The 21,421-nt window shown below is 34.2% G+C and overlaps 1 protein-coding gene across 2 annotated transcripts in view; it reads right to left on the bottom strand.

Annotated features, from left to right (window-relative positions):
* The window catches only part of N (neurogenic locus Notch protein), a 196,344-nt gene that overhangs the window by 96,389 nt on the left and 78,534 nt on the right, over window positions 1-21,421 (bottom strand). For both annotated transcript variants that reach the window (XM_023158033.2, XM_023158034.2), the window contains exons 3-4: window positions 18,229-18,503; window positions 13,100-13,295 (exon numbers count right to left, since the gene is read on the bottom strand). In XM_023158033.2, the coding sequence (XP_023013801.2) occupies window positions 13,100-13,295; window positions 18,229-18,503 (471 nt within the window). The remainder of the gene's footprint in view (window positions 1-13,099; window positions 13,296-18,228; window positions 18,504-21,421) is intronic.

Here is a 21,421-nt window from a genome sequence, read left to right as displayed (position 1 = left end):
TATTCAAAAATTTCCTCCTGCAAATAGGCTCCACTGTCGAAGGAACGAATTTGATAGGATATGGATAAAACCGAATATTATGTAGAATAAAAACACAAATGATTAATACACAAAGTTATGGATCGAGATATTGTAGAGAAGGTTGGCGCTTCATGGTTATGAAAAAGAAAGTTTTTAAGTGAATAGACTTCGACCTTACAAAATTTGGGTCTCGACGAAATAGTTACCTACATTTCAAGGTCATAAATCAGAATATATTCAAATATTTCTGAAAAAAATATGTGTATGTGACGATATAATCGAAATTGATTCGATACATGGAACCAATAAAGATAGTATGGATACAAAGAAACAAAATTTCAAGAGTGATATGTATTAGATATACTATTTTGAACGAAGTTATGTCGGGATTATAACGAGAACCCAAAATTTGAGAGAAAAAACACTATTTAATACCTCAACTTTTGATGACAATTTACATAAATTAGTAGCTGACCCGGCAAAAGTTGTTCTGCCATATAAATTAGCTAATATAAATAAAAGGAATTAAATTCCAAACTTTGATATCGTCTTCAAACAGGTTGAGAAATCATTAGATTTTCAGATGTTTTGTGATCCATTTATGTGTTTTCTGTAGATGAAGCGTATTATTTCTTTATAAACCGAATTAAAATAACAGATGCGATACGAAGAATATTGCAATTTCAATGCATTTATTGTACAACGATAATCACGAGTCTACTCTCTCAATAGCGATCGAATTGTCAAGATGTTTCATATTTATACAATTGTACGCCAAAGAAAGGTGAAAATCATTTGTTCGTTCCTCGTTGGCTCTATCTCATTGAAAGTCGTGATCTGCGGCACTCTTCATGAATGTTTCCTTTAAGGAAATATTGTTCGATATATAAAGTTCAAAACACGACACCTTTGTTGACTTTATCGAAAAGAAAACACATAGGTATAACAATAATAAACAAGTTTCACGATATTTTTGGGACGTCAAAAAAAGCCTGTGAAAGGTTTAATATTACCAACTCATGCCCCTAGAAAATTATATAAGAAATATTGAACGAAAGCCTAAAGCTCTCCGATTTACACCTTACTCTCTCATCAAACGTTTCAAGTGTTCTCACATGTGCCGTTCTGCATCATGTGCTGTTCAGTGGTTCATGTCAATATTTAAAATTAAATCGAAATATTTTTGAAACTATTTTCAAAAATATGATCAAGATAATAGAACACTATGCTACGATGTTGCTTAAATTGCTTAGGTTTTTTTAAGGCATTAACTGCTAGGTTATTAGCCGCGTACTTGTTATTTGTTTTTCAGACTTCATCTATTATATTTGCGGCTTTCAAAAATGCCATCAAGTTTCTCAACGTTGGTCTATCATCACATAGAATTTCTTTCATCGTCCCAGTTATGTTATTGTTGTAAATCATGCCCGAAAGAAAATAACACCGGCCGCCGCTGGTAGCCATAAACCAGGCGTGACGTAGCTAAGAGCGCGCGAGTGTACGATGATTCCCCGCCACTCGAGAAACAGCGTGAATAATGCTACCGACTTCGACAGAACTTTGGCGAAATTTCTACGACATTCGATTACGATATTTAAAGGCTAGCCACGAGGATATCAACACAGTCAAGTGGACGTTACAGTGCGGTACGCAAACTGATCTAGTAAGGCGATAGACATTAAAATAATAGTTGAATTTTCAGTTAAAATGTTTGTGTATTTGAAGTGAAATAAAGTTGAGTTTGATCATTCAGTGTAGTCAATTACTGGTGAACCCACGGGGAAAAACATAACATTTTGTTGTCTCCAGGTTTCCTCATATTCTGTACATTCTGCAAGTAAATGTTGTACTGTTAGTACTGTTTGGCATTTAATACATAGAGGTTGTTGTTCTCCTAGGAGCAAGTAAAGGTATGTCATTTTTGTATGACCGATTCGCAGACGTGTGAGAACAACTTGTTCTTTTCTGGTCAATTTCAATGGTTAGATTCGCTCATGCACACTTGATTTTGAGCATTTCAGTTTCGCGTCAGTTTCATTCCAAAGAGTCTGTCAGATTCTTCTTTGGTTTTATTATAATTCTTCAGATCTTCTTAGATAATTATCCTGTTTTAATTTTCGAAAAAGTGTGGAAAGCAAGGTCGATGAGATAGAATAGAAGAGGTATAAAGAAAAAGATAATGAACAAGGAGGAAATGGTTGGTACATAAAGAAGAAAAATGACTCATGGTGGGAGGAATTAAATTAAAAACTCATTGTATCAAACACAGGAAGTGTATTATCATATTCACATTTCAAACAGTTTGTTGATTGTAAGTTTTAAAAACTTGGAATTAATCTGTGTTATTTTAAACGTTTTTGCTTTACTGCATATTGCAATTTTTTATAATAATTCCTCGGGATTTACCTCCACAATTAGACACAGCAATGAGGAAGTAGAATTGATATAATTCATTTACTTTAAAGTCCGTAGGGGTTGCGCCACTGATCCGACCCAAAACGTGAGTGCATCTGTGTCACAACTTCAGACAAAAAACTATAGCTACAAAAAACACCTCCATTTACTTAGGAGTTCATTGTGCCCATTCACACTCGAATAACAGACGTGTACCCATCACCACCCCTACTGATCGCTGAAGGCTCCTTTCACCAGAGGCGTACGATATGATTCAGTAACAGAAACAAATGGAAATCCGACAACGCCGTATATAAAGTTTTCAAGCTATGAGGTGTGACGAAATCACGAGTTTGATTCATGGGAAATATAAATAACGATCGAACCCGTTGAACGTAGTATCAATGAAAGTTTCAATTTACTACTCCGAGTTTTTAATTGATTCTAAGCATTTCTCAAAGAGATAATGTAATCGTAATTACCGATAATGATCAGCATTGAAATGATTGTTATTATTTCATTTGCATTGACATGAACAATAATGGTGCCCTTAGGGAAGGTCGTTCGCTGAACAAGATCTATTTTTTCGCAAACAACTAATTGATATTCAACCGGATCTATAATAATGCCGTTTTACTTTCCCCGAGAATGAATAAATGTTAATGTCACAACAAACACTGAATATAGCAGAATAATTTTAATCAATTTATTTATTATAAACTATTGATAAGTAACTAATCAACTGATTTCCGTCAATCAATTATATTTTATGGTGCAACTATCTTGGAAATTATTCAATCAGAAAAAAATAAGCTGCTTATTTAGTGAATAGATAAAAAAAGTTCCTTAGTAAATAGTTTTATATATATATATATATATATATATATATATATATATATATATATATATATATATATATATCACAGTGAAGTCTGTTGTGAATAAAATAAAATAATTCCAATATTCTAATATTCATTTATATTTCGTGAAATATTAAATGTTTAAGTGAGTTATATGACGTGAAATTTCAATAAACCTACTATTGAACTAAACAGTAACAGGAACATTTCAGAATACCCAACAATATATCAAAAACATATTTATCACAACTATTGTTTGCCGATCTTGTAAAAACATTTGTTTAAATAATAATTGCAAAATTAAGTTCCAAAAATTATGGAACTATTAAAATATCATTGAAATCGATAACTTCAAAGCAAGCAGAAAACAAAATCATAAATTTCAAGTACCTATATCAGAGAGAAAACTTTGGTATATTTAGCATACATTCATACTCACCAAGAGAATATTAAAATTTTTTCAGTAGTGATTTGTTATGAATCCATGAAAAAATTTTTGAAAGATTTAACAAATGAAAATTCAATAGTGTTTTTTTTGCCCGCGTTTTTTTTTAAATCCAGTAAATAATGTTGATTATGATGTGGAAACTGAATTATCAAATTAAATATTCCCTAAAAATAAACCAAATTTATATCCCAAAAACATTATTTGTTTGTAACTGTAATTATGAAATGCATCATTATGAAAATTATATCTTAAATGTTACATATTGAAATTTTTATATGCGGAAGTTTCTCTATTGGAAATCTACTTTAAAACTTGCGTGGATAGAATGAATGTTATGTTTCGATTAATAATTTCGCTCGGGGATAGCTAGCGCGGCGACTGGGAAGGTAAAAAAACCAAATACTATTCAAATGTTTTTTGCAATTACCACAAATAGTTTTTAAGTAAATCATTTTCGAATATTTTTATTTTTGAAAACAATTCGACCTGTATATCCACAAATTTTCATTATTTATCGCAACTATCAATTTTTGAATAGGCTCCCCCTACCACTCTTTAATAAATTGTCAAAAAACATCCACATATAGTCCGTGGGCATACTTGAAGACTGGCTATGAATCAAATCGTCTAAAAGAACAACTCGTTCAGACCAGTCTCAACTCCCTACAATGTACGTTAATGAACTGACACCTATCAGAAAACAACTACTCTCCTGGCTAATACCACGAAGAGCGTTCGATTATATCTGAAAGGTGTCAGTGCAGGAATCTCTCCTGCATATGCTGTTGGCGATACTACTGCCGGAATCGATTTTCAATTATTGAACGGGTACACTTGCAGACCGGTTTCGGGCATTATAGTGGTCATCATCAACATGATGGCCATAATTAAAATTTGAATTCCTTTCAGTGTATCATTCCACGAACTAAGCTGTATCGCCAACATCATATGCAAGAAATACTTCAGTGAAGATTCCTGCACTGACACCTGTCAGTTATAATCCAACGCCCTTCGTGGTATTAGCCAGGGGAGTAGTTGTTTTTTTTTTTTCGATAGGTCCATTAACCTACAGTGGAGGGAGTTGAGACTGGCCTGAACGAATTGTTCCTTTAGATCAGCGGTTCCCAACCTTTTTTCACTGCCGTACCCCTTGAGATAAATTTATTTCAAATTGTACCCCCCAAGAAAAAAGTTGCAAGAACATTAATCATGGAAAGTAAATATTTACGCAAGAGTTTTTTTTTATCTTTTATTTGACAATAAAGTTATTGTTCCAAAATTCGGCCTATATATGTTTCTACTAAACTTAGTAAATTCTAAATACCAACTGTAAAAAAATAATAACAAAGTAAATACAATGTTTCTTAGACTAGAATTAACAGTACGCCAGTACTGTACTGTACTTTTCAACCACCACGCACGTAACGTACGACAAACACATAAAAACACATAAAGTTCGCCATTACCAAATATTTTCGGCGTACCCCCAACCAGGTCGTACGCGTACCCCAGGTTGGGAAACGCTTCTTTAGATGATTTGATTCACAGTCAGTCTTCAAGTATGCCCACTGACTATATGTGGAAAGTTTTCTTTACTTAGAAGAGGGATTGGGCGAATTTTGGATATGCGGTTGGTTAGTACCTCGTCTACCAGGTGGGGCGATGACAAACATATTGTTTGTTGTTCGCTTCAGCTTAGTTCGAGGAATGATACACTGAAAGGAATTCGAATTTTAATAATGGAATATCATCCACTCTTTGTTGATGTTGGCCACTACCTTGCCCTGCCGAGATGCCAAATAGCCCGAAACCGGCCTGCAAGTGTGCCCGTTCAATAATTGAAAATCGATTCCGGCAGGTGTATCGCCGACAGCATATGCAGGAATAACTTCTGTGAAGAATCCTGCACTGACACCTATCAATATAATTCAATGCCCTTCGTGGTATTAGCCAGGAGAATATTTGATTTCTGCTAGGTGTCAGTCCATTAACCTATAGTTCAGGGAGTTGAGACTGACCTGAACAATTGTTCCTTCAGGTGATTTAATAAAACATGTAATAAAAACCCTATGAATTTCTCATTGATTTTCCAAAGTCATATATTTTGTATAAGAGAGCAGATACTGATAATATTTATAGAACGTATGTATTACTTCAAATTGTGTCGTTCGGATTCTTCATTTGGTTCACCATTCAACGGAACAAAACGAACCGAGCCTTGTATCGAGGGAAAGGCGTTTACTCTACGTTCGATTGTTATTTACGGACTTATTACACATACCTAGGTAATTTTGTAATAAACCTTTATACGCAGAGCTGGGAGAGACTATTAGCTGCACGCGAGACATGAAAGAAAGGATACGAAGACAAAAACATATATAAATACGCCAGATGAATCGAGATGGGGCTCCCCCTAGGGCAGATATAATAAAATAAATGTTACTATCGAACCCAAGAGAAACTCTAGGCGAAAACAAGCATAATTATCTAGCAGTTTATGATGATAAATCCGAATACAGTTATAGAAATGGAAACGAGTACAATGAATCGAGATTACATCCTGTTTTGAAACATATGAAGGGCCAGATTCTGGTTCAGGAATTATCAGAGGAGGTAGCCCTAGATGGAGATACTTTTTTATGAATGGGATCAGAACTGAAACGTTTGTGGCGTTACCGGTGAACAAACAAATAGGAAGAACCAACCAACAAAACAAATGGTATTCACTAATGTAAAGTTCTAAACTTTGTATTTGTAATAATGTTTCTTGTTCACTTTTTGTTCTTTAGGGACGTTGGAATCTTTTGCCTGATTTCATATTGAGATTATCCAATGAACTATTTATATTTTAAAATAAAATAAAAGGTAAAACAGCAACCTTTGGCGTAAAAAACACAAGCAGTTTTCCAATCACCGAGTTGGCGTCTTATCTCCTGAAAACGCCAACTTGATTGGTGAAACAAGCGTTGAGAAGAGTGAGTACTGGTGTTTGAAAAAGAGCTCGTTATGGATTTATATATGTTTTGGTACCAACTGTAAAAGGTGTCGTCACATTTGAAATAAAAAAGTGAAATTTCTTCTCAATCGCACCAAAACCGTTTCTCATGAGACATATATGACACGGGACATTCACATTATTTATGTGTATTTCTTAATCCCCACTTTCGGTTAATCACGAGCCAAAAAATATCGAAACAAGATTTTAATGAAGCAAAAACGTTTTATTTGGACCGGTCTCATAAGACCTTTTATAGTATTGATACATATCGGCAGCTTTCGCTCGTATAGCATCCCAGATAACGATGACCGACAAAATTAATCAATAATCACTAATTAGTATATAATATATTCCGTTGGTGCACCCATTACATTTAGCGGGGTTGAAACTCAGGTCAGAGATTGGAAAGAAACGAGAAAAAAGTAGTATCTCGATGAACTCAATCAGCATTGATGTAAATTTAGTTGAGATGCATGGACCACCCGCATTGAATAAAATTATACGTCCATTTAAAATTGTAATTAGGGCTCCAAAAAAAGATGGCAGTGATCTACTGATATGATCGTCGAAAAATTACGAATCAAAATATCAACACCCTGATAAGCGATCGATTGAAATGTTTCTCATGAAATTCAAATCAACATTTGCAAAACATCTTTCGGAAGGAGAATTCAGAAAACTTGCTCAGTGACCAAATAGAATTGTTAAATTTCAGTTCCATCAGATTTCGTTTAGAACGTTTTTGACATACAGTGCATTTCTTTAATGTCCCCCCCTTCATTTTTTGAACTTGTCAACTCAAATAAATTAAATTTAGGATAATGAAATTATTGCATGAATACTTTAGTTTCAGGTGAAATTGACAAATGAAACTTTCAAGATGGCGACTGGGCGCCATGTGAGAAACAAATTAAATGGAAAGGGAGGGCTTGTGACACATCAATTTGAAGCTTCTGACGAATACTTCATAACCCTAGAATAAGAAGTCAATATCTTCACCTACTACAAAATGGCGGAACATTTAATAATTTCCTGAAGACAAACACATTGATATCGATATTTCTAGAAATATTCCTTTTTATTTGCCATATTGCAATTCCAACAACCCGATAAGGTGTTAAGTTATTTTTTGTTTATAAAAACGACAAAAAATGTCAGTTCGACAATGAACATCATTGTTCAGTTAGAATATTCTCATTAAGTTTTCGGTTTTACTAGTTGAATATCCCAATATCCAGAAATTAACGTTTGGGCAGGAATATTGGGAAACCATATTGTAGGACCTCTATTTATTGATCAAAATTCAACAGCATATTTGCATATGCCTAAAACTACTGTTGTCCTCTCGTCACTGAAATCGTCGAAGCGAATCCTAATGAATTCGATATGGATATTGTATTCCAACAAGATGGAGCACCACCACATTACTCCAGACAAGTTAGAAACTATTTGGATACTACTTTTCCCGGTCGTTGGATTGGCCGTCGAGGTCCTACAGAATGGGTAGTCCGCTCGCCAGATTTGACACCTTTGAACTTATTTAATAAGGCTATTTGAAGCAATAGGTGTACGAAACTGTACCTACTTCAATATTGGATATATGGCAGAGAGAATAATAAATATTTGTAGAGATATTCACGTTTCTGTGTTTGAAAATGTTCGGCGTGAAATATTGGAATATGTCAAGAAGTTCAAGGCAACCATTTCGAGCATCTTATGAACTGACCTCAAGCTCATTACCTCATATTATGTAGTTGAATGTCGATGTATTCAGGCAATTATTAAAAGTTCCGCCATTTTGTAGTAGTTGAAGATATTGACGTTATATTCTAGGATTCGTCAGGAGCTTTAGAATGATGTATCCAAGACCTCCTTTCCTGGGAGTATTCAGGCATAAATTTCATTATCCCAAATTTCAATTTTTTGAGTTGACCCGTTCAAAAAATAAAAGGTGGGGGGATATTAAAGAAATGCACTGTATTATCTGACCACTGATGAAATTTTTCAAATACATATGTACTTATTTTATCATCAACACAATGGCAAACAGAATCAAAATTGAAGATATGCGGAACTCCTTGCTCAGAATCAACTTCACAATGGCAGATGAATGATCTATAATCTGTGAGCGTTTGACTTATTATCTCTCTCAATGCGAACATTGCCAGTTATTATTTGAAAGTCAACAATCAATTATATCGACCACTCCGCTTGAAAGTATATATCACTAACGCGAGTGAATGATTCTCGTTAATCATTTATACGGAATATAATCAGTTAAGTGTTACATTGAATGATATAGATACTTTAAAAAATGGTACTATTGAATTTGTCTAGGACAGGTGGGCAATCAAAATCAAGTTCTTTTCGAAACTAAACGCTGCGTTGAAATGAAACTGAACCCAGTCAACAAATTACGAAATATTTCAATACTCCTCTAAATTTAGACATACAAAATATTTTCTGTGAAATTCATTACACGAAGTTATACAAACCACATTACTCTCGAAGTTTTGAGGAGATGAATTGCCTGATTAGTCACTTAAGCTATTACAGTGAGTAACTCATTTTAGAATAATGTGGAAAATAACCTATGGTTGACAAGTGAGTAGGATTTGAGGAAAGTTAAAAAAAGAAAGTTCCAAACATAAAAGCAAAGCTTTTAAATTGAACAATTTGAACAAAGACTCACCTCCCAGTACAGACGAATATTTAGCGTGACCGGAACTCTATTTGTATTTTTCTTCTGTGTATTCCAGGGTGCTGTTCTTGGGACTGTTCTGTTTATCTCAACTAGTATATACATTGGTTTCATATTTCAATATGATATTCAAGAACTGGTCAAGTAACAAACTTCCAAATTCCAAATAGTGCGATGACGCACAAAGACCTAAGGGGAGACGTTTATCATAATAATTAACGAGGATTCTAATGGCCACTGCGAAGACAAATTTTTGACCGTATCCAAACAATGTCACAAACAATGGAAAACATACGCGATTATTCTATATTTTTGCCTAACTTGTCACCTGACTTACGTATCGGTTCTTTGATGCGACGCGCGTCTCCACAAGCCATAACGAAACTTGTTTGACGCTTACGTTACGGATCATGTATTACAAATGAAAAAGTGACTTTAGAAATTCTTCAAAATCAATTCCCAAATGTTCTCGGTTCATTTTTTTTGCGGCATCAACTGCTAGGTTATTAGCCGCGGACTTGTTGTTTGTTTTTCAAATTTCATCTATTATATTTGCGGCTTTCAAAAATGCCATCAGGTTGCTCAACGTTCGTCTATCATCACATAGAATTTCTTTCATTTATTGTTGATTTATTTAACAACAATTTGTTGTTGGGTTAAATGATGTCTTGAAGATGACATGTTTTCTTTTCATACAGTATTTTAAACTCAAATTCATCTGATTTGTATGGATAGAGATTCGATTAGCATAACACGGTAACGTGTACTTAACATGAAACGGTTTTCTAGAACGCAAAGGACCCGTTCGCGAGGAACGCGAAGGGAGCAGAAGGCAGTTAGTCCCGAGATTAGTTTTGAAAACGGTTCAGGATAAGTAACGAAGTCAGCAGTGATGGTAAATTAATAATTGTCGAGTAACTTCTTTTCAGTAATTCAAAAGAACCAAAGAGAAAATACCAGTAGGTATTTACCATAATTCGTTGATTAGCAGTGGAAAGGCACTTTTTACCGTTTTCCTCGAAGGTTTTAAAAATATAGCATTATAGTGCATCTGTCAAGATATTTTAGCAATGTGTTTTGGACTTTGTACGGTGATTTGATTAAGCATCTATTAGATTTCGTGAAAGATCCGTACCTACATCGCAACTGTATCCACTCACCGTACAGTCCAGATTTGACCTCTTGCAGTGTTTGTCTGTTTATACATAATAAGTTTTGCAATATTCTCTCGAAAGGTAGATTGGTGTTCTTGCTCAAAAAAGTAGGAGTGATGGTGAAAGTGTATTAGAATGGATAAGTGAGTAGATTCAGAAGACTGAATAAATATTTTTTTTTGTGAATAGTGCTTCATCATTACCTTTTAAACAGCCCTCGTAAAAATAATCATTTGGGAATTTCAACTCGGTTTCAGGTATGCTTTTGAACATTATATCATATGAAGCGTGGAGAGGGATATTATGAAGATTAACGGAATACTAAGCGAGTTTTTCCACCAAACCGACTAATTCTTCCGGAATACGAAAAGAAAGAGTACGAATCGAGCACAGAATTTATGATACACACTGAAGAAACCACTATAAATTTACCATTGCTAGAATGTCCCGGGGCAATCAACGCGGTTAGGTTGCGAGTGGGCGGATTTCTTGCATGTACCAATACGGATCTCCATTATACTCTCAGCGCAATTAGTTGTCTACAACAATAGATCTATTCTAAAAGTTCTCTTTGTCTACGTTCACCTATGAAAGATATTGTTCATTGAAATTTAAACTCAAAGAAAAACGATTGCTAAATACAGTGATTTCGAAAAGTGATGAGGATAAAATAGGTCGAATTTTATGGTTGATCACGTCTCAAATGGATGTAATATAAATACAATACAGCGCGATGACCGACAGTCAGATGTATTTCGAAAAATAATAGGAAACTGGGAAATATATCTTTTTTAATGTTTTATCCAATGAAAATAATAGTGTTATTCCAACATTTTCGGTTATACCGAAAGTTGGTACCAACTTCCTTAATTCAAATGTAAGTTTATGTACTTAATACAACCTCAGATTTTTTAAATAATTTTTATCGAAAAAAAATGATGGATTTTTTCCAACATTTCCGGTTATATAGGAAGTTGCTACTAACGTCTTTGATTCAAATGTAATACCCTGTATATTTTCACATTTTTGAATACCTCGCGTAATTCTAATGTGAGTTTGTGTAATATACCTTATACCAAAAATAAACCGTTCTCGAGATATTCATTCTTTACTCAAAAAAACTAGGTATTCGGCTCTCGAGTGATTCCCCTATAAAATTCAAAAGTTGAATAAAAAACGAAACTATCAAATCTATAATATATTAAATGCTAGTTGGAATTTCAACAAAATTGACAAAATTCCGGGATGAATGTCAAAGTTCGTGTCTCATCTGAATTTAGTCGGAATATCGGAATTTCGAGCTGAAATTCAGAACTTTGGGTAGAATTTACTGAGTACTGAAATTTTTTAATGAATTTCGACAGTCCGAGTTTTGAGAGTAAGAATTCTGAGTCTTCAAAAATTATTTTCTCACACGGATACATTGTATCTTAAAGAACATTTCGCTAACCAACTTGGCATCATTAGGAGATGAATCATATACTGATGATGGTGACTTGAATAATTTAACTTCAGGGGTTCGAATTCTACCTATTAACTTGAAAATATGAATACATCACGGATTCATAAATTAAAAGTAAATTGTAGACAAACGATGGAAAGTACAAAATTATCCCTAGTTTAAAAGTATATTTTGAAACAAGAGTCTGACTCCATGAAACATGGAGATCAAAAAGAGGATTTCACTCACAGAAGATATGGTAGTTCTGAAGTTTTTGTTATGTTGTTTAGAATAGTTGGTAAATATTTGAAATTCGAAAAAAAAATCCCCTATCTCGCGCCTGCCGTCATTTCGCTGTCTTTTTTTTCCACATTTTTTAGTACTGATATTTTCGGAGTTGCGCGCTTAGTAAAAAAATCAAAAATGTAATGCTAAGCTTCAGTTACAGCGTATTTCAGTAAAAACAAGTATCAGAATGGAATAAGAAATGCAATTATCTCTAGAAGTTCGGGAACCCTGCCGCCATTTCCACTTCCCGAGAACACACCACCATGTCACGGAATGAATGGCAATTGTCAATGTGGGGTTACAATAGCACAAACGCATTATTCCATTTTTACCTCCCCTCCTTCCCTAACGCAGGGTTGGTTTAAAATTATATGCACTCTGTAGATAACTGAATTCCTCACAAGTATTATCCTAATACTTGTGAGGAAACACAAAAACAAAGTTTAAGACAGTATCAAAAAGTAAAATTCACAAAAAAGCACGTAAGTAAAAATTGCTATGATTTTTTCGGTCTTCTCGGTATGGCGGAAGACGCGGAGTGGAGGGAATTGTTTATTTCAAACACTCACAACTGAAAACATATAAAAAATTTAGAAATACCGTATAATTTGTAAGTAAACGACCCCTCTATTTTTTGGACCTAGTTTGAGGGTTCAAAATTTCAGTTTCAAGCCGGAATTTCGAATTTAAAATAAAAATGTCGATTTTTGAAAATCTCTCAGCCAACTTCAAACACCCATACTTCACACTGGTAAGTGCTTCAAACTAATAGAATTTATAAAAAAAAGACTTACGTGTAGCTTCCATGTGTGTTATGACATTTGCCTCGATGACATGGATCCTGTTTGCATTCATCTTTGTCTTCTCTGCACGAAGCTCCTGTGAAACCGGGACCGCATGTGCATTTGTAGGAATCCCCTACAGACGTACACTCGGCCCCGTTCCGGCAAGGTTGCGACGCGCAGTGGTCCTGTTTCTCGCAACGAATCCCTGAAAATTAATGCATGTCAAATTGTAAGCACACAAGTTCAAAAAATAAACAAAAAAAAAAGATGAACGACAACAAATCAATATTTCAGAATTGGGGTGTCTTTGCTTTCTTTTTAAGTAATTTTATTAGTTGATTTTTACTTTATCAAAAGCACAAGGAAAACACTGATGTGAAGCTTTCCGTATCTACACACACATACACGACGAAAAAAATTGTGACACCCTAGTTTTCGCTGTTTCAACAGATTATTGTGGAAATATCAACGGTGTGTTATTAAACTCTATGAAAAAGTGAAACTGAGGAACCTGATATCAAGTTAGGGTTATGAACTATATTCTGCTTTACAAATATCTTTTGTTAGTGGAAAAAAACTTTTATGACACATTCTCCACAGCAGACCTTTCAAACTATGGGGAATGTGTCATCAGGATTCTTTTCCACTATTAGAATATATCTCAAAAATAGAAGGCCATACTATTTAAATATAGAGTTCACCAATTCTTTCCTATAAAAGAGTTGATTTCAGTTTTTTTCAACCCCTTGATATCAGAACCCTCGGCTTATTGCTAAGTTGCATCTTTTCATGGAATTGTATAACGTAGCGTAGATATTTCTATACGAACATAAATCTAACTTGTCACAATTTTTTTCGTCCTGTATATGTGTGGATGTGAAAAACTTTCGGTAAGAATAATTCATTTATCAAGAAGTATTCTCTATTTAAACTGTAACCTCAATTAAATAATCATGACAACGAAAGGTTTCACCTGTTGAAAACGTTTAGATTTGTTTGGCGGATAATTCCCAACAGAACCTGATACGTGACTCGTAATTTTTTTAATTCATTGCATAAACAAAATATTTGAAAAATAATTGGATTCCAAAACATCACACCGGATTTCATAATCGGCAAACAAGTCAAGATAATACTACTTCCTGATTCGTATTTACACTCAAAAGGTGTATAAGCTATTCAAACCTACCTTATGTACACAATTTTATCAGAAATAACGTTTGCGAATGAACTATTATTTCATCCATGACTTGCTGAATCGTGAAATGAATTAAATTTTTCAGAATTTTTAGAAAAAACCTTTTACAGTTGAATATGTGATTTGTTAGTAATGAGGCTCTCAAATTGACTAGAAGGCGTAAAAATACTGAGAGAGTTACATATCAATTTTCGTTCATCGTATAAAACAAAAAATTAAGTTACCAACATAAAACGTGAAGACGGTTATGAAGGTCGAAATGAGCTAGTTCGAGAATTTGAGTGAAACAACATTGAACGGATTACTCGGTTGTTCAAATTTGAGATACCGTTATTCTTCATGCATCAAGATTCAACCCACTTTAACAAATTCAATTTTACGTGAATTAATTGAAACACGATTTTTTATATCTGATTTTCACATTAGAAAGCACATCACAAGCACAATGATATATCAGCAATAAGGGCACCGCAGGACCCCATACCTTATATTATGTAATCTACTCGATAATGTCCAAAGGATGCGATGTAAGTTGGTGATATTGATATATCTGAAAACAGGTAACTGTGCTATTGACCCCATTTTACACCCAGATAATTACCAAAGTCAATGAAATCATTGATAATCATGTCCAAATGAAAAACAAAATGTCTAGCCCCAAGCGATAGCTCGTAAAATTCGCAATTGCCAGATAAATATTCGATAACTGCCAAAATATTACGAAACACCTTCTTATTCTCATTCGGCCGAATTCAAATTGGATATTGTCGTGAACGCAAGAATTAAATTCGTCTATAATTTACCGGATAAGGATCTAGACGACAATAGAAATTTTGCTGCTTCACTTATAGATCGTTAATCTATCAATATGTACCGTATTAATGTGAATTACTGCTCAGCGAAATAGATTTAAAGTGGATAAGAGTGATATTTCATAGATCGAAGATCACCACGCCATTTTAGACATATTATTACAGTTGTTAGCCTTAAGGAGGCACGAATACATAATTATCGTATCGCAAGAGTTTAAATAAATCTATCAAGTCCGAGCTCGAGGAAAAACTCTCAGAGAGATGCAACAGGCTAGGTTCAATCAACCGCTGTGGAATTTCGAAATTTACATGTATCGAAAGTTGTTATAAAATCTTCAGCGAGAATTTAACGCGAATGTACGAACGATTAATTGGACCTATTTGAGTATGCTACGTTTATTTATCTCCGTTAATAGCCCGGCATTCATATTCAAATGGCCTTCTGCATTTTTATGGTAAACAAAATCAAAACATTATCTGGATCCCGACACGAGATACGAAATATTTACAGGGATATTCTTTTAATTAAATGCTGAAGGATTTAATGACCGATACGTGTTTTTGTGAAGAAGCTCACCGATCTTCTGTAGAAATCTAAATAATAGGACTACAGTGAGGCGGTACAAAATATCGGAAGGGCCAAGAAAAACATGTGGGTACATTATTTGTCGCGTATTTAAATGGTGTCTGATAGAGCTCCATTGTGTCGAAGCGGAAATATTAATAAAAATATAAAGACTGATGACAAATTTTACTAAACTATCAGGTATTCCAACAGGTATGTTGAAAGTGGCCTTAGGTTCGAACTTTATTTTTGGTTACAAACAAAAAACGACCCTGTAAAAATCTTGAGTTTTCTACAGAAGTATACAGAAGTATAAGCATATAATGATAATACTTTCCTACGAAACTCGTCATTGAGTACGTACCCAAAGTAGAACCTGTGCGTCTGAGGTACGAGTATATCAATTAATGAAATCAATATAATAATACAAAAAAGGTAGTTGGTACTTTTAAAACACCAACAAATTTTTATTTAGTCAATGGAAATAATCTAGGAATGATTTACTTCCAGTGACATCAGAAAACATTAGTTGAAACATTCGTTAAAATATTAGAAGTTGCCTTTATAGTTTATATACCTATGTCAAAAGTGTATTGTTTGAAGAACTCAAAGTGGTATTAGAGATTTTCAGGTAGGTAACTCCGAACCTTTGGTGTAGTAATGAATATTACTGCAGTTTTATCAGAACACCAAACCGTTATTTTTAACACCTCGACACGTGTTTTAATCACCAAGTGATCATCTTCAAGAGGAAGCTTAAAGATTAAACTTCCTCTTGAAGATGACCACTTATTAACCGAAACGTGTCGAGGTGTTAAAAATAACGGTTTGGTGTTGGGATAAAACTCTAGTAACATTCATCAACTCCGAACTGTACATACATTAGTTATTATAAAATTATTGAAATAATCAGAGATTTTTCATATTCGAATAGATTTTCGTACAACTTTTACAGAAACCATTCCCAACTCCTCTGGCAAGTTCTGTTGGAGTATGTTGTATGACCTGCAGGGAGTATAAATACTTTCACGCATATAAATACCGCTTCGCATAGAAATTAATCTTTGAAAAGTAACTTTTTGTGTCTGACAATTGTTACTGTTTAAGTTTAATATAAGATTATATTTTCAATAACAGCATATTCAATTGCTTTATATTAGTTTCCCACTCCTATGTCCAATCCCTTTCTATTTTAGTTATTTTTCTATGTTCAGGTTTCAAAATGATTACTGTTTTGTGTCATGGGAGGTCTAATCTCTAGCATGCATCTTATCAGTTCAAGTCACTCGGAATTGTGATGCGAACATGGATGCGAATATTCTAAGCATAACCAATCTTAATTCAATTGTTGAATTTCATAAGGTGTCCGTCATATACTGTCCACAATTAATATCGAATGAAGTCAGGTTGGAACACGATGCCTTCGATCTGGAAAGATAACTCTATTAAGAGGATTTTCTACTAGCATTTAGCGCTTGGGTAAGTAGGACATACTATAGCAAATAAAGGTTTGCAGTTCAAAAGAGTTATAATGCAAGTTAAAATTGCTTCGGAAGTACAGTTATTTATAATTATTATATAATTTTCACCTTATTCAAAATTGTCATATAATTGCTGTGTCATTTGGGCAGCACTATCAGTTGCCGTTCGTGTTGTTTGTGATAAGCTGCGTTGAGAAGCAAACGAACTACTTTCAAAAAACTATAGAAAAAGTGGACGCGGTGGGAGCAAAAGTATATTTCAAGAAGGTATATTTCAGTTTGGAGAATTGAGAATGAGACAAAAATTGAGAAGTGAAGACGCAAATAGCTACAGGAATATTCCACTAACGAAATTGAAATTTGAAGACTCATCAGATCATCACAAAAACTTTCTTGATAAACAGGCGCATACCTGAAAGATTGAAAATAACACTTTCTGACTTCAAGTGATGGTTGTTTTCAAGTATAGTCAAAGTAAAAGATATTGTATACATTTAAAGGTGGCGGCACTCTCAAAGGCCAAAAAAACCAATACATAGAAATGAACCGGCAGTGAACTAGTGGACTGTAGATTTGGTGGTTCGTATTGGATAATTTTTACTAACCGAGTTTCATGATTGGCTGAAGAGTCATAAAATTAAATTTGAAGTGATGTAGGTTGCACGTTTACTTGAACTATAACAGGTTTACAAAAGGAAAGTACCCGTTTGTGGAGCTCTCACGAAGTTTATACCAGCGACAGTAATTTCTATCGAAATAGATAGTACTGGTGCAATTAAAATTTGCATGAAAGTCTTGGTTCACTCCTTTAAAGATTCACATTTTTAAGTGCGATGCAAATAAAACTTTCGCAAGCGATAAATGCTAGTGTAAAGCTCCCTTTAATACATATGACAAAAGAAAAGCAAGTGCTAAGTTAAGAAATTTCTTGTCTTTCACGAGAATTCTCTAAAGTATGGCTGATATCAAATGAAGATTGATTTAATTGTAGAAGGTTAATTCTACATCAGAAAATTTGTGACCCTCAAGATGGTGTTTCCACATGTGAAGATGCAATGAAAATAATAACAAAATTTTCTCACCTGTATATCCTGGTGCACACGAGCACTGGTAGGACTTGAGGGATCTGAGCGAGCAGGTTCCGCCGTTCAGGCACGGTTTCTCATCACAGGAGTTCGCGATTCTTATTTCGCACAACGAGGCCATAAAACCGAGCGGACACGAACACGAAAAACTGGGGGCCTCCCCGGGCGAAACGCGTACTTGACACGAACCGCCGTTTTGGCATCGAGGTCCTCGTGAAGTGTGGCAAGGATTCGGGTATTGGCAGTATTCTCCTACGTATTTTGACGTACAACTGAAAAAGAAATACCATTATCAATTTCGGAATTATCTGTTTGCTATATTTCTTCGCAATTTCCAGAGAAGAGAAATGTGACTGACAACCACATATCAAATATATTTAATGTCAAAATATTGGCTTTCTAAATGGAGTTTATCAAGTAGATAGTGAGATCTTTGACTATTAAAGAGTAAGCAAAGAAACATAAATGACTATTAGAATTGAGCGGGGCGGTCGCGGTCATGATTCATGGTATCACGGTAGTTGTTTATACAATAAGATACTTAATATACCACATCAACCGATATCAATTATAAGCGGTAAGACTAGGATAAAAGAGCCGGTTAGTACTTGATTATTAAGAGTCAAAATGTCATATTCAAATCTGATCAATATCAAAAAAATCAAACAGTTATTCTGTGCTTGGAAGCACATAAACACTTCTACAAACAGTTTTGGTCAAGTTTGGAAAACCACTATACCTCAATTCAATTCAAAAACGTTTATTCAAGTTTTAAATAATAATAACAATATATTTGTGTAGGTGTGTTTGTGTGGGGCCCTGCTATAGGCTTATGCCTCTTCAGGGTTTACTCCACCTCATTAAACATGGATTTTAATCAAGTGTCGGCTAATTAAAAAATATTTATTTCTATTCAAAGCTTTCTCAATATCTATAATAGAGATGAGAAAACAGAAACCATGCGTGAACTTCATAATAGAAGGAGAACTAGTTACTCAACGACCTACATGAAACAAGACTCAAAGAAGTCAAACATTAAAGAATTGATTGGCACGACCGATTTCTCCATTTAGTTATAATTAAATTTACAATATGTTGGTATCACAACTAATGAATTCTGCGATCTCCAGAGCAACTTCTTGTGGAGCTCACTTTTATTTTTATTGTAATTAACAAAGCTGACGATTCCATTTTCCCACACTCTTTCTTTATTGTAAAAGTCGTTTCAACTAGGAACGTGTATTCATCTCACACTTTTATTTATCGCAATACAACTTCTTGAAATGAAATTGAATTTAAGCCGTGTGTGAAAATTGTGCAATAAGCACAGCTCACACCCAAATAAGATTTCAAATTGTATGGTTCATATCAAACGAGTGTTGTCTCTTCATCTGTCTTTGAGCAACTAAATGAAGGTAGAGAACTGCCATCACCAAACGTTAGAAGAAAAAATTCGAAAGTCTCTCATCTTCTGCTTCACCACCGACCTTGGACAGAAATCACATTGTGGTCAATCATTCAGATCGCATACTAACTGAAGCTGAACACTTCTTTCTTGCCAAATAAGAAAATTACAATGTGGTTCCAGCCAAACTTCGTGCCGAAGACATAGTGGTCAACATCGAATCATCCATTAGGAGTTTGCCACAAGAGAGCGGAAATTTCATGAATATTTTAATTTTTGTTGAGATCAAATTCAACAAATTATACAAATTAGTAGAGATTTTGGTACATTCAATATGCAACAACTTTCTATTACTTTCCTCAAAACTCAAAAAACAAAGTTCATAAAGTTTTCCAACATTTTGTGGGCAAAAGTTAAATTTGCTTCAAGAGAATTCGGAGAAGGGACATTTTGAATATTTGAAAGGGGCTCTATGGAAATTGCTATTTGGGCATTGTGAACAATATGACTTTGACCAAACATCATGTTTGAATAATCTCCCATTTCATCTAGTTTCTTCAATGTTGATATCTTAAATATGGCAGAAGGTTTTTTATTCGAGAGAAATCCTAAGGGTTGCCAATTAGGAGGGGCATTAGGATCAGGCCAGCTGAAATACACTTGGCCATCCATTCCCTCCAGAAAAGGCACAACTCCTGTCAGAAACACTACTATATGATTTATGTTATCAGCATCATTAATAGTAGTTACCAACTGGGTTCCACTAATTTGCTAAAATTCTGTTTGAACCAATCGTCCAGAAACTATTATACCAAACATTGCAATTCTAGAAACTCAAGAGGATTGTTGTTAAAACCAAAGTTTCATTAATGAGTTTTCGTGTTTATCTTGTTCTGTAATGTTCTTCGATTCAACCTCAGGCGTTGAATCCATGTATCCATAAGTCCTTTGGAAGAATAAAGAATACTTGGGTACAGGTAACTCAAATATTTTCGATTGGTAGTTACAGTTCAGCCTTCATTGAGTAATAAAACAGAAGAAAACAAATTGGGATTATATTATTTATTACAGAATATAATGAATCCGGAAATAAATCATGTTCAATCATTAATAAAACTAGATGGAGTTTCGAGAAGATTGCAATTTCAGTAGCAAGTGAAGCCATTAAAATATCGATTTAAAAGCAGTTAAAATCTTTAGAGGTAGTATATCAACATTCCTCAATGTAATTATGCTGATACGTATATTATACCATTCGAAAATTGTATTGTATCTTGATTTGTCTGTGTTAATTTCGGTACCACTAGTCATTGATGGAAATAATAATGATTCAAAAGAAGAGTATATAGAAGTGAATAAGCTAGGTGGAATATACATTGTTTCGGATGAATTAATAAGATGTACTTGAAAAATATGCGCCTCTTTGTATCTGGTAATTTTCTTTATATCAATGATTATGCAAAAACAAAGGATAAATGCCACCTCAGACTCAAATTATCAGTAAGTTGGGGAATATCAAAACAAAAGAGTAAACAGAGTGTACACAAAGGGTTTCTTGATACCCAATCTCGGTGGGAAGAAATTTGGGATATCATCTTACTCTCTCTTCTGAATTGATTGTAATGTCACTATGAATACACCCCTATATGCCAAAAGTGTTGTTTTGGAAATTAAGATCCTTTTGTTTTCAGACCAGCTACCTTATATCTAGACACCAAAGAATAGCTGTTATTATTGTGGAATTATTTGACGTTCACAGATCATATCTATGAATATTTCTTTAAA

The sequence above is a fragment of the Leptinotarsa decemlineata genome, unplaced genomic scaffold (genome assembly GCF_025532065.1).
Source record: "Leptinotarsa decemlineata unplaced genomic scaffold, Ldec_3_MD MMD2_tig00000199_RagTag_RagTag, whole genome shotgun sequence".
Taxonomy (NCBI): Eukaryota; Metazoa; Arthropoda; class Insecta; order Coleoptera; family Chrysomelidae; genus Leptinotarsa; species Leptinotarsa decemlineata.
Note: the sequence above shows the minus strand (reverse complement) of the source record. Positions and strands in the feature narration are given on the sequence as shown.